This window comes from Ursus maritimus, unplaced genomic scaffold (assembly GCF_017311325.1).
Source record: "Ursus maritimus isolate PB19 unplaced genomic scaffold, ASM1731132v1 scaffold_30, whole genome shotgun sequence".
In the NCBI taxonomy this organism is placed as follows: Eukaryota; Metazoa; Chordata; class Mammalia; order Carnivora; family Ursidae; genus Ursus; species Ursus maritimus.
The window spans coordinates 23,145,438-23,159,760 of NW_024425564.1; the positions used below are offsets into that span (position 1 = coordinate 23,145,438).

The following is a 14,323-nucleotide window of genomic DNA, read 5'->3' on the forward strand; positions in this document are numbered from 1 at the left end:
TATTCACATGTTAATTTCTCTGTCTCTCCTTTTCACAAGAAAATAAAAGAGAAAATCAGGTAAAATTACTTTAAATACAACCATGAGAGGTGGCCCTACCTATGCATTAGGTGGTGACCGTGTTGTGTCTGCTAAATTTGTGGTTTGCGTATAAGCAAAAAAAGCTCTCGTTTCTTTTTTCATTCGAATGTAGTTAACTACTTAATGTCATACAGAGAGAAGCCTTTTCAGAGTCTCTTCAACATGGCATACATGTCTTGGAGTTTGTCTTTCGGTAGAGTTGAGTCTTGCTGAAGGGATGCTGGATATCAACTACTAGCCCAGGGCTCGAACCCCTGCAGCCATAACATCCAAACACGTGAGTGGGACCTCTGTGGGCAGAAGTGGCCAACACAGTGGTGAGAAATCCAGTGGCAGGTAGCTGGGAAGACCACATGTCAGAGCTCTTTGCCAGATATGTAGTAGAAAACCAAAATATTAAAGTATTCCTTACGCCAGCCTGACATTTCGTCCAGTTAGAATTCTATAAGAAATGTAGTTGTACTTCCTGTCCAGACTTGTGAGTCTCTAAATACTCTTCATCTACGCAAAGGGCGTTTGGGCAGTTATTTCTAATATTGTCTTCCTTCTGCCCTCACTTTTCTAGTCTTTACCCTTCCCCCCTCCCTCCTTTTTCCCCACTTCTTAGAGAATATCGATTGATTTGTATCTGTAGTAATTGGAGATCACGAGATGGAACCATTGGAACCAGAAATCTGAAATATCAGACTGTTATTTACCCCAGCTGATGGTACAGTTACCATAGTTCCAGGCCTACTGTGAGCATTAACTGTTTCCTGGTGAGGAAAAGAGTGGTGAGTGGGCTTCCAGTGAGAGTTAAGGAGGCTGTCCCAAGAAGAGCCCCCAGGCACAGAGAAGGTGGGCAGCCTGCCTTCCCACAGATAGAGCGCACTGTGCTTCGTTTCTGTGCCCTAGATCATAGCAGCACCCTGCATTTAAGTCCTTCATTTTGTTTTCTTTCTTTTCTTTTCTTTCTTTCTTTTTCTCTTTTTTTAAATTTTTTTTTATAAGAGGCCTTTAAAAAATTATAGGGAAAACTGTATATGTTATCCTGACTAGGGATGAGACAGCCAGCCTGAAAAGCCAGAAGAGTTCTCTTCAGACTTTGAGATCCTTGCCTCTTGGGTCTCTCTCAACCATATCTAATGTACAGGCTTACCCCTGAATTTGGTGTGTGTGTGTCTGTGTGTGTACGCATGTATGCACGGGGGCGCACACATGTATGTATACGTGTGTGAATCCATTACTGGGTTAGTAACTCAAGTTCAGTGGAACCTGGCATTTAGCCTCTCAGGGTAAGAACGCTCTGTCTTCCTAATCTTTTCTCTCCTCATCATAGTTACCATGACTACCTGCTCCCCTTCACGGCATCAGAAATCATCAAGTGGGAAGAGGAAACCAGTGTTGTCATACTCTAATAATAATATCTGAACCAAAATGGGCCACGTATTTTAATGTGATTATTAGAACTGTCTTGATCCATGTCAGTTTTTAGCATCTTGACCCAGGAGCTTATTATGTGTAAATAGTTTTCAAGCACATGTTTTTTAGCTGGAAATTTATTTCCTAGTTTAGGGCTCATATTGGTAATAAGTAGTCGATCTGTCTGTGATATAATGCTTGTTTAGAACGTCTGCTCTGACTTTGCATGTTAGCAATGCACTGGAATTGGACATCGGTAGCCATGAAGCGTCGATGAAGCTTTCCCTCCCTTATCTTCCCTGGTCTCCACCAACAGCAGCAGCTGCTGCGATAATGCAGATCCTCATGCTGCCCCTGTCCCTGTTACTTGATAAAAAGTGGCTCCGAAGAGCCAGCTGATAAGACTTTTCCCCCTAACTCCTTGGGTTTTACACAGTTTTCGGTCTTGACCTGATAAGATCTGTAATTTAGAGGTTTGGCTGCATATTAGAATCACCTGGGAAACTTTCAGTGCTGATTTGACTGATAGGGGCTGCAGCCTTCCTACCCAGATTTTTAAAGGACTTCAGTAATCAATGAGCAACAGCTGGCGTTCTGGTGTTTTCGGTGACTTATAAAAGAGCCCAAGCCAGGAGCTAGAAGGCTGGCACTAAGGACTCCTGCTTGGTTCCACATTGCTTTGGCAGCCATCTGAAGAAGGAGGTTTTCATCAAACTCAACCTTCTTGCTGGACTTCTCGTGGGTTCTGAAACTGTGTGAGGTGTAGGAAGGAGACTAGGGGAGTTTGCTTTGCTTTTTTACTTCTTAGGAAATGCGTGCTGAAACTCTGAAAACCAGTAGTCTTCCCAGCCCCCTCTAGGGGTAAAAAGGTATAATTACCCCATTATTAAAAGTGTGACCTAGCACAGTTCCCAGCTCTGCTGACAAAGACTAAGGAACTCTGTGCAAAGTGAAATCAGATGATGTGTTATTAAGAGACAAAAAATAATTTAAAAGCCTTAGATGATTCAGTGGTAACATAGTCACTGTGCGTATACATGTTGTTGTTTCCATGGTCAGTTTTGATTCCAAGATGATTTTCTAACAGAAGAACCATTGCATTTAGTTGATCTGTATTTTCAAAAGCGTGACAGAGCCTTTACTTTTCTCTTTGAACTCGTTTAAGTTTTTCTTAGTGTCACAATGGAAACATGCTTTCCGAGAAGGGTAAACAAACAATTTTGCAAAATCTATAAAGGTATACCTTTATGTACACGTAGAAGTATAGCAAGGCTAGGCATTTCACAGTTGGAGTTTCATTATGGTATATTTCGTTCCTGATCTTTGCTATTCCATGACTCATTACCATACTAGATTAGCAGATTGTTCATGTCCAGTTAACCTTTATCTCTGCCCTACTTTACCTGTAGCCAAAGTCTGGGTCTTTCTCAAACCTCTGAACCTCTTATCAAAAATCGATCATGACCTCCAGCCAGATTTGTGGGCCTTAAACTCTCAGCTGCTGTTCTCTGTCCCTCTGTTCTTCCGTCTTCTTCTTTCTCAGTTCCTTCCCAGCCACTGCCCGCCGAACCACTACCCATCTTGTGTATTTGGCTGATCGGATGGCCTATCCTCTAGTGTGTTCATCTCACTGAACTCTTCGTCCTTCCCCCTGGAAAACTCCAAATTTGGCATTCCTTCTCCATCTCTTTATCCAGGTTGCCAGACTTTGTTAGGATAAATAGCACTGCCATGCGCATCGGTGCCATCCATCATCTGTGGGTTTCCACTTCACAGATCCCCAGTCGCTGTCCATCAGTGCTTTTATTTGTCCTTAAAATCGCACGAATTTGTCTCACCTAAGCCAGTCTGGAAGACCCCTTACAGAAACACTAAGCTCCTTTTTCTTTGTAGATAATCATGCCTCTTAGCGCAGTAAAATCGAGGCAATTGAATATGCATTCCCTCAAACTCATCCTTCCCATCAGTAGACTTTTCACCTGACATACCATCTCCGAAAAACACACCAAACAACCTTCCCTTGACCCTGTGTTTCTCACTGGCTCCCCGCTTCCCTCTGTTCTTCTCCACTGAGTGTTTGGAAGGACAGTTCTGCTCTGTTCTCTTCTCTACCTCCCTTCCCATCGCTGTCTCAGCCCTCTGCCCTTCCCCTCCCACCGCATGCTTTGGGAAGCATCGCCAGGACCTCCTAATGGCTCAATGGGGTGGAAGCTTTTTCCAGTCTTTACTGATTGCATCATCTACTGTTTGACAGTGAAACACTGTTCTCGTGACCTCTGGGACCACAATTATTTCTGCGTCTCCTCATTTTTTTCAACCATTCCTTTAAATTTCCCCTTTGCCTCTTTCTTGGGTTTCCATTACTCTGCCTGTTCCTTAACAGTTGGGGCTGCCTGTCATCCCGCCAGTGGTTCTTAACTGGAGAGAAGGCGGCCCATTGAAACCCCTTGTCAAAGCTCTTAACATTTATATAATCTGGGGCTACCATTTCTGTAGTTGTTGATTCAGTAGGTCCTCCTTCCAGAAATCTATAATATGATGGTTTGATAATACTCTGTCATTTGGAGGTACCATAATTATTTCTCAAGAATTTGGTATTTATTAAATACCTACATTATGCCCGGTGCTGTAGATGATTTAGTTTTTTTTCAAGCATGAAAAGCACTGTGATGAATGGCCCTTGCCCCATTCCTTTTTTGGTCTCAGTCTAGATTTCCAGTACTTTAATCACTGTATTAAGAGTGAGCCAGTCACTTCATAGACTAGTTATGTTTTTGCTTCCACCAACTCCGTGGTATGGTTTTAACTGCCAGATACATAAGAAGGTAGTTTCCAAATCCCGTATCCTAAGACCTGCACTCTCCAGGTTTGTTTCCAAACTGCTCTGAGCTCTTGACACTCTGTCAAGTTTTCTTCTTTGCCTTTCCAACCTCCTCCTGCTCCCCTACCTGAATGCCCGCATCTTCTCTCCGCGGTGGGATCACTCATCTTCTGTTTGTATTCAGCCTGTGTATTTCCTCCGTGGACGTGTTTCAGGAATCTTCTGTTGCTGGGACAAGCACGCTTCCCTGTTCTGCGTTCCCCAAGCCGCCTGTGTCTAGAGTCACACCATTACAGCAGGTGCAAGAATTGCTAGTGTACTTCTGAAAGTTCCTGCACGTGGGATCGCTCATCTTTGTGTATCCTTAGGGCTAGCATTGGGAGCTAATAATATATTACCAACTGAATGAACCCTGTGCATTAATGTTTTAGAAATGATCCAAGAAAATCTAGCGGTAATGAATGCTGCTCTGGGAGTGAGAGCACCATGCTGGGGGTGCAGATCAGAGGTGGGGGACTGGGTCAGGGAAGGCTTCCTCAAGGAAGTGATAACATGATTAGTGGCCAATTTCTTTGCTTTAGGGTGTTCATTAGAATAATGCTTGGTTAATACGCGAAAGTCTATCCTATTTCTGTTTATTGTTGAGGATTTTTTATTTGTTGGTTTTTTGTTTTGTTCTTACACTAACAATAGATGTGATTTAGGGATGCCTGGGGGGTGGCTCTGTAGGTTAAGCCTCTGCCTTCTGCTCAGGTCATGATCCCAGGGTCCTGGGGTCGAGCCGCACGTTGGGCTCCCTGCTTCTCCCTCTGCCTCTGCCCCTGCTTGTGTGTGCTCTCTCTCTGTCAAATAAATAAATAAAATATTTTTTTAAAAAAGATGTGATTAAATAAAGTACATTCTGCACATTATTTAAATTTCCTTTTTTCCTTCTCCCTTGTCCTATTGCTGTTACAGATGGGAACAACATGCTTCCTAATATTGAAATATTTTTGCATTCTTATTTTATACCCTACTTGGATGTGGCTTTCCAAACTTTAAATATACTTCTTTTAAAAAATTTATTATTTTTTTTTTATTTTTTAAGTGATTTCTGTGCCCAGTGTGGGGCTTGTAACTCACGACCCCAGGATCAAGAGCCACACGCTCTATGGACTGAGCCAGCCAGCCGCTCCTGTACTTCTTGGTACAGATTGTTTAATCAGTATTCACACATGCAACTTGCCTGTGGTATTGATTTTTCTGCCCCTTTGGTCACATTTTGATATCAGGATCATACTAGCTTTATAAGATGACTTAGAACAGCTTTTGTGTTATCCTATGCTCTGAAACAGTTTAGGAAATGCTTTACTCTTCAGAATCGGAAAGAATTTGATAACAAAACCATCTGGGACCTTTAAAAAAAGTAATTCTAGGGGCACCTGAGTGGCTCAGTAGGTTAAGCGTCCAATTCTTGATTTCGGCTCAGGTCATGATCTCAGGGTTGTGAGATTGAGCCCTGAGCCCCACATTGGGCTCCCCACTGAGCATGGAACCTGGTTAGGATTCTCTTCCTCTCTCTACCTACCCTGACTCCTCTCTCTCTCTCTTTCTAAATGAATGAATGAATGAATAAATATATAAATAAGTAAATAATCAATCAGTCAATCAACTAAGGTAATTCTGTTATTCTCTGGTAACTTTCTAATTTCATCCATGGTTGTTATTCCAGTGGAGTTTTCCTCTTCCTGGATCAAGTTGAGTAATTTTGTTTTCTGGAGCTAATTAATCACAATTTTCAAATTCATTAGCACACAGTTGAGTCTCCTGATTTTTTTTTTCCCTGTTTACTTCAGGCATTGTTTTCCACTTTGAAATATTACTAGTCTGGGTTATCATTTTCAGCATTGCTGTACAGTGTCATCTTCCTGGAAGACAGAGGCCCAGAGGTACAGAGATGTATGGCACATAAGGTCGGCTTACTTAGGTGATTTAGTAGTGAACACCGGGATAATTTTCATTTAAAAGCGCACGTATAAATGGTTATGGGTGTTGGGTGTGTTTTTAACATTACGTCATTGTCACATATTTAGTCTTACCGAAATAGCTCTAGCAGCTAACGGTAAGAGTAAGGAGCTTGTGCCGACGGGTAATGAGGGGACGTAGGAGTTATGCTTATTTGGTAGTAAAAATAGTACAGTCGCATATGGTGATCCTTTTTCAATCAGATGGTATCTCTTTCAGTAAATAGAGGTGCCTTTTACAGTTCATTAGGATCTGCTTCATGAAATTTTACTATTAGCCTTCCTGCTTCGTGCTGTTAGGGCTCAGCGAAGAGGGGAGAGTCTGTGGTGTTAGAGCAGGGGTTATAGGTGCTGATCCGAAAAGCAGGAGGGAAGGATGAGCTAGTGAAATTACGGTAGAAATCCCTTGTCATTGATCGAATGGAGTAATAAATAGTTGATTCAGGCGTTTACAGGGTACCCATCTGGCTTCCCACATGTTGAAATCCTTTGTAATGTTAAAGAGGATAAAATGCTGGGTTCTTAAGTGGAACCGCCCAATGCCAATTTTAAATCTGTGTACAGGTATCCCTTTTCCTCTTTTTCAGAATGCACCAGTGCTTCCCTGTCTTGGCAGGTTATGGTCACCATTGATCCAATCAGCAGATCACGCAGGTCCGTCTTAGTCTCACCAGGACTAGTGATCCTGAGCTGTGTCGCTACAGACACACAGGGTGCAAGGTTTGGTGGTGGCACAGAGAAGGGAGTGACAGGCTCTGAATGAGGGTGTTAAGAGAAGCTTTCCTCGGAAGAGGCAAATCTTGAAAGGATGCCACCTCCAGAAGGGACAGGGTGGAATCTGATGGAGACTGCGGTTAGGTGGGGCTGAAGCAGGAACGGTGGAGGCAGCAGGGACAGGAGGGAGGCGGAGGAGGACCTTGTTAGCCACACAGTGGAATTCGGACTTCACATTTACCTTGAAATTGATATTAAAGCGATCGTCAAAAGGAGAGAGTAATCTGCATGCCCCTCCAGGAAAGCCATTCTGTTTTGTTTTCCTATCTCTAGTTGCTCCTATTGTACCTGACACAGGGTAGGCATTCAGCACAATAAAAACACAGCTTTGGTTGAATCAAATCCCAAGGACTCCGTGGGTTGGTCCCCAAAGCTGTGCTGTCTTGCATCCCAAGGCTCTTGAAGGTGGTGCGGAGGGAGGCTCCCACAATTCACGATAGGGTAGACGTGGTGAGCAGGAATTTGACCAGGAACCTGTATTTGAAGAGTGCTGTATGGTTATAAATGGTTTGTTTTTAATCATTCAGTCTTCTTCCCAGAGCCCTAAAAGAAGGATTGTTTCTGAAGGGTTCTAGGACTTGGTTTTGGTTTTGGTTTTTGCTCAGTGGTTTCAGATTACATTTCACAAAGAAAAAGACTTTTTTTCTTTAATTATTTATGGATGATGGAAACAAAATAGTTTTGCATCATTTTCTTGTACAAACAAAAGTTTTTATTTTTTATTTATATATATATTTTTTACAAACAAGAGTTTTTAAATATGTAAGCCATTATACAAGATTGTTCATAGCCTTTACCATTAACAGACAATTTCTGTGCTTTATTGGAGAAGAAAATCTATAAAAAGTTGGAAATTTTTAATAGTTGCAGAACCAAAATATGTCTTATGGGATTAGTACCCCCTCCCTTCTCCTGGCCTACTACTCTTTCAGCCACAGGCCCCTCTGGATCCTAAAAAAGATTATGGATCCATTCATGTTGCCTTTCCCAGGTGACAGCACCTCCAAGTACATTTAGTAAAAATTGAATTAATTAGAATTACATCTTAAATACAGTAAGAACTCATTACATAAGAATGCATTACTCACTTTAGATTTACCAACAGGGTGTGGGCATATCCATTTTTAGCCTTGAACAACAGCAACAGAGAAACTACAATTTATTTCTGAATGTGTAGTTCTCTGCGAGATTGTTACCTCAGATAACAGTGACACTGGGGAGGGGGTGACAGAAATGGCTCCGAATCCGAGATCCCATTCTAAACAACACCCCCAGCCTCCCAAGTCAAGACTCATAATAATGAGGTCATATATTATTGCTGGGAAGTGTTAGCCTTGGTAAAGCGAAAAGGGTAAAAAAATAAAAGGTAAGAAAGATGTGTAGGGAACTGCTGCTTATATCGGGTTCAGAATCCAGCAGTGGGTCCTGTAATCAATGTAGCTGGCTGGGCAAGGCAGCATTTTTCATTTTTAATAGGAAAAGATAGAGGATGGGGTGTGGGTAGGTTTGTTTCTGAATTATGTGTACACATAATAGTACGCATGTGTAATTGGTTGGAATGTAAAAATATATTTATTGCTCTGATTCATAGTGAAAAAAATGATAAATATTGCTTTAAATATCAGTAAATTGCCTTGTCTGAACCAATTAAGCGCGTACAACGTATGACCACTTTCTCTGTGATTTTGGAGTGTCTCTGCAGCATCCTGTTTTACCAGGGGAATCATAAAGCATAGGTTAAATATACACAGGACTTTTTTCTAAAAATTGAAGCAAAAGCTTTGGAAATTGGCTGTTAGAAGCCCTCTCCATGAAAATTGTATTTACCTACTGAACTGGAGCCTTAGGTAGAAGCATTTAAGTAGATGCTTATCCCCAACATAGTAGATGTCCTACCTCTTCTGATTTATGCACGGTTATTATGAAGAGAAAAAGGCAACTTACTTGGAAATTTAACAACAAAGAGTAGTGTTCTGTGATCACATGTAAATTGAGGACATTTTTGTAGGAATTTGTTATGTTAAGGTGTAAACAGAAGGTGGCCAAACGTCCATATTACTGAATAGCAGCTGTTCTTTAAATATATGTTAGATCTTGAGTTTTTGTTGCTTTGAGCCACAATTGATTCTGTTAATAAACAGTTGTTTTATTATATAATGCCAAATTATGCGTGCATAAACTCTTAAACACAGTCATTACTACTATGAATATATAGAACATATACATATATAATATTTATGGTTCTTGAGTTTGGATGAACTGCTGGCATAGAACTAACAGTATTTTTTCCTTTTTGTGTTTCTCAAGGACTATATATTTAAATTATATGATTTGTTTCTTTATATTTTTGAAGGTCTCCCGTGTACTTGGTGTATTTTATTTTTTAAAAAGTGGCCCTTGCCCTTTTGTTATTTATGTTAACATAGATTTCGTCCATGGATTTGGTATTTTTTTCTCTTTGAAGTAAAGTTACTGCTGAGGCAAGATCCACGTTCTACATTTAATAAGAGGTTTTGTTTGTTTTTGGGGTTTTTTTTTTTAGGACGGTTTCCAATTTCACTTGTCATTTCATGAGAAATAATTAAAATTTATAAATAAGAAAAATTGTATTATTTCTACGGGTTATCTCTACTCCTCATCCGTCTCATTCTGGATCCGATAATTAGCAGCAAAGAAATAGGACATTGCTGTGGGGATACATTGGTCAGGATAAAAATTTAGTTATTTTTGACCAACGCTGATAGTCAGTGTCTAATATTTCAAACCAGCTCATCTCCTTTTTTCTGCTGCTCCCACTCTGCCTTTATCCTGTAGGCTGGGTGGATCAATATGCAATTAAAAGGAGTTTGATCAGTAAATTGGAGGTTCTCTGAGTTTCTGGCTTTCCCGGCAAGGTTGACGGGAGAAGCAGCAGATGGACCAGAGTTCAGAGGGCCTGTGGTGGGATCTGCATCTTTTATTTGTTTGGAAAAGATGCATTTTAGAGATTCATCTGTAGCCAGTGGTGGTAGGGGTAGCATTGGAGACCATTTTAGAGACTGGTGGTAGATGCCCAAAGGCATAAATGACTAAGTACCAATATTTTGAAAGCTTTTAAACGATAGTTCTATGGACTAACTATAATATATACAATTACTGGTTGGTATTCATTTCAGTACAAAATAGTTCCCTGGGAATTTCGTAGCTTCTTCTGTGATCACGAGCACTTAGACCTCAGTATTAAACTTGGAACTGGTTATTGTCATGATCATCAAATAAGTGCGTCTTTATGAAATTTAATTGTTAACCAAGGTAGAACACGTGCTTTTTTACAAAACCCAGTGGTGCTCAGAGCCTCAGATCCAAGACCTGTCGGCTCAGGGCCCACACTTGGCTCCCTCTCCTGTCCGCTCCTGGGGCAGCCTCCCAGGGCCTGTTTGGTATTACTTCCGGGTTACACTTGATCCTTCAAAACTGGTTCCTGTGTAACAGTTCTGTGGTCATTACTTTGATGTAGGATCTCTTTAATGCAGTATGCTACCTCACACTTCAAAAGTGACTATCGTGTTACCAAGGCTTGGCAGGATGGGTCGGTATTAATTAAAGCTACTCTTTGGTTCCTCATTTAATTTATTTCCCGGTTCTTCCATGTTTGGCATAGGGCTCAGGCCATCTATGAACTTGGATTAGACTTGTTTCTAAGCTAGTGGGTGTTTGCTATATCTGTCTAATAAAATCCTTGTTGGGCATTTGTATGTCTTCATAAGGAAAGGTTTATTTTTAGGTGCTTTTATTAGGTAACTTGACATTTTTTAACTATAGTTCAGTATTTGAAATGCACTCATTATTTGCATTATGGAAACATTAATTAATTGGAAGTGGTCCTTGTGACCAAGGCGTGACTGAAAGGAGAAATTCAATTCTAAAATAAGGGAATATATCATTATTTTGACAGTTTACATATATTTATTTCACAAATAATTCATTCAATAAATATTTATTACTATGTTTCAGACACCATGTTTGTAAGTAGTATGTTTACTATATTCTTGTTTGTATATGATGAATTGATTTGTAAAATTTCTTTGTTTTTCTTAGACAAAATTGAAGAAGCACAAAAAGAACTCAATGGGGCAGAAGTGTCAAAAAAAGGTAAATTAAACTCAACTGCAATATAGACTATTTTTTATACGCATATAAATCCAATGTGTGGATATTTATTTTATATACATTAAAAGTATGTAAGTTAAAATTATAGACAAAATAAACACAGAATTTCTAACATTTTCTTTCCTCACTATCAGTAGTTCACCTTGTATACTCCTTGTGCCCCACTTTGGAGATTATGCATTTTCTTTTTTCTTTCTTTCTTTCTTTTTTTTAATTATGTTAGTCACCATACAGTACATTATTAGTTTTTTGATGTAGTGTTCCATGATTCATTGTTTGTGTATAACACCCAGTGCTCACTGCAATATGTGCCCTCCTTAATACCCATCACCGGGCTAACCTATCCCCCCATCCCCCTCCCCTCTGGAGCCCTCAGTTTGTTTATGGGAGTCCATAGTCTCTCGTGGTTCATCTCCACCTCTGATTCCACCCCCTTCAGTTTTCACTTTCTTCTCCTGATGTTTTCCATGTTATTCCTTATGTCCCACATATAAGTGAAACCATATGACAATTGTCTTTATCTGCTTGACTTATTTCACTTAGTATAATCCCCTCCAGTTCCATCCATGCCAATGCAAAATGCGGGGTATTCATCTTTCCTGATGGCTGACTAATATTCCAATGTGTGGGTGGGTGTGTGTGTGTGTGTGTGTGTGTGCGTGTGTGCGTGTGTATCCCATCTTCTTTATTCATCTGTTTTTTTTTAAATTTTATTTATTTATTTGACAGAGCGAGATAGCACAAGGAGGGGGAACAGGGGGAACAGTAGAGGGAGAGGGAGAAGCAGGCTCCCGCTGAGCAGGGAACCCGATGCGGGGCTCAATCCCAGGACCCTGAGATCATGACCTGAGCTGAAGGCAGACGCTTAACCATCTGAGCCACCCAGGCGTCCCTTTATCTCTTCATCTGTTGAAGAGCATCTCGGCTCCTTCCACAGTTTGGCTATTGTGGACATTGCTGCTATGAACATTGGGGTACATGTGTCCCTTCTTTTCACTGCATCTGTATCTTTGTGGTAAAGACCCAGTAATGTAATGGCTGGTTCATAGGGTAGCTCTATTTTTAACTCTTCAAGGAACTTCTATATTGTTTTCCAAAGTGACTGTACCAACTTGCATTCCCACCAAAAGTGTAAGAGGGTTCCCCTTTCTCTACATCCTCTCCAACATTCGTTTCCTCCTTGTTAATTTTTGCTGTTCTAACTGGTATAAGGTGGTATCTCAGTGTTGTTTTGATTTGTATTTCCCTAATGGCTAATGATGTTGAACATTTTTTCATGTGTCTGTTAGCCATTTGTGTGTCTTCTTTGGAGAAGTGTCTGTTCATGTCTTCTGCCCATTTTTTTACTTGATTGTTTTTTGGGTGTTGAGTTTGAGAAGTTCTTTATAGATCTTGGATACCAGCCCTTTATCTGTAGTGTCATTTGCAGACATCTTCTCCCATTCCATGGGTTGCCTCTTTGCTGACTGTTTGCTTTGCTGTGCAGAAGCTTTTTGTCTTGATGAAGTCCCAAAAGTTCATTTTTGCTTTTGTTTCCCTTGCCTTTGGAGACGTGTCCTAAAAGAAGTTGCTGTGGCTGATGTCGAAGAGGTTACTGCCTATATTCTCCTCCAGGATTCTGATGGATTCCTGTCTCACATTGAGATCTTTCATCCATTTAGAGTTTTATCTTTGTGTATGGTGTAAGAGAATGGTTAAGTTTCATTCTTCTGTATATAGCTGTCCAGTTTTCCCAGCACCATTTATTGAAGAGACTATCTTTTTGCCATTGGATGTTTTTTCCTGATTTGTCGAAGATTAGTTGACTATAGAGTTGAGGGTCCATTTCTGGGCTCTCTGTTCTGTTCCATTGATATATGTGTCTATTTTTGTGCCAATACCATGCTGTCTTGGTGATCACAGCTTTGTAACGTAGCATGAAATCAGGCAGTGTGATGCCCCCAGCTTTGTTTTTCTTTTTCAACATTTCCTTGGCAGTTTAGGGTCTTTTCTGGCTCCATACAAATTTTAGGATTGTTTTTCCAACTCTTTGAAAAATGCCAGTGGTATTTTGATAGGGATGGCGTTGAAAGTATAGATATGCTCTGGGCAGCACAGACATTTTAACAATGTTTATTCTTCCAATCCATGAGCATGGAATGTTTTTCCATCTTTTTGTGTCTTCTTCAATTTCTTTCATAAGTGTTCTATAGTTTCTAGAGCACAGATCCTTTACCTCTTTGGTAGGTTTATTCCTAGGTAATTTATGGGTTTTGGTGCTATTGTAAATGGAATCGATTCCCTAATTTCTCTTTCTACAGTTACACTGTTAGTGTGTAGTAAAGCAACTGGTTTCTGTGCATTGATTTTGTATGCTGCCACATTGCTGAACTGCTGTATGAGTTCTAGCAGTTTTGGGGGTGGAGTCTTTTGGGTTTTCCATATAAAGTATCATGTCATCTGCGAAGACGGAAAGTTTGACTTCTTCTTTGCCAGTTTGAATACCTTTTATTTCTTTTTGTTATCTGATTGCTGTTGCTAGGACTTCTAGTACTATGTTGAACAATAGTGGTGAGAGTGGCCATCCTTGTCGTGTTCCTGATCTTAAGGGAAAAGCTTTCAGCTTTTCACCATTGAGAATGATATTTGCTGTGGGCTTTTCGTAGATGGTTTTTATGAAATTGAGGAATGTTCCCACTATCCCTACACTCTGAAGAGTTTTAATCAGGAAAGGGTGTTGTATTTTGCCAAATGTTTTTTCTGCATCAATTGAGAGGATCATATCATTCTTGTTTTTTCTATTATTAATGTGTTCTATCACATTGATTGATTTGTGAGTATTGACCCACCCTTGCATCCCAGGAATAAATCCCACCTGGTTGCGATGGATAATCCTTTTAATTTACTATTGAATCCTATTGGGTAGGATCTTGTTGAGAATTTTGGCGTCCATATTCATTAGGGATATTGGTCTGTAATTCTCCTTTTTGATGGGGTCTTTTCCTGGTTTTGGAATCAAGGTAATGCTGGCCTCATAGAACGAATTTGGAAGTTTTCCTTCTGTTTCTATTTTTTTGGAACAGCTTCAGGAGAATCGGTATTATTTCTTCTTTAA

At 40.3% G+C, this 14,323-nt stretch overlaps 1 protein-coding gene across 4 annotated transcripts in view; it reads left to right on the top strand.

The window, feature by feature from the left end:
• The window catches only part of HIVEP1 (HIVEP zinc finger 1), a 150,989-nt gene that overhangs the window by 64,629 nt on the left and 72,037 nt on the right, over nt 1-14,323 (top strand). For all 4 annotated transcript variants that reach the window (XM_040645051.1, XM_040645054.1, XM_040645052.1 and 1 more), the window contains exon 3: nt 11,158-11,211. In XM_040645051.1, coding sequence (XP_040500985.1) covers nt 11,158-11,211 — 54 coding nt within the window. The remainder of the gene's footprint in view (nt 1-11,157; nt 11,212-14,323) is intronic.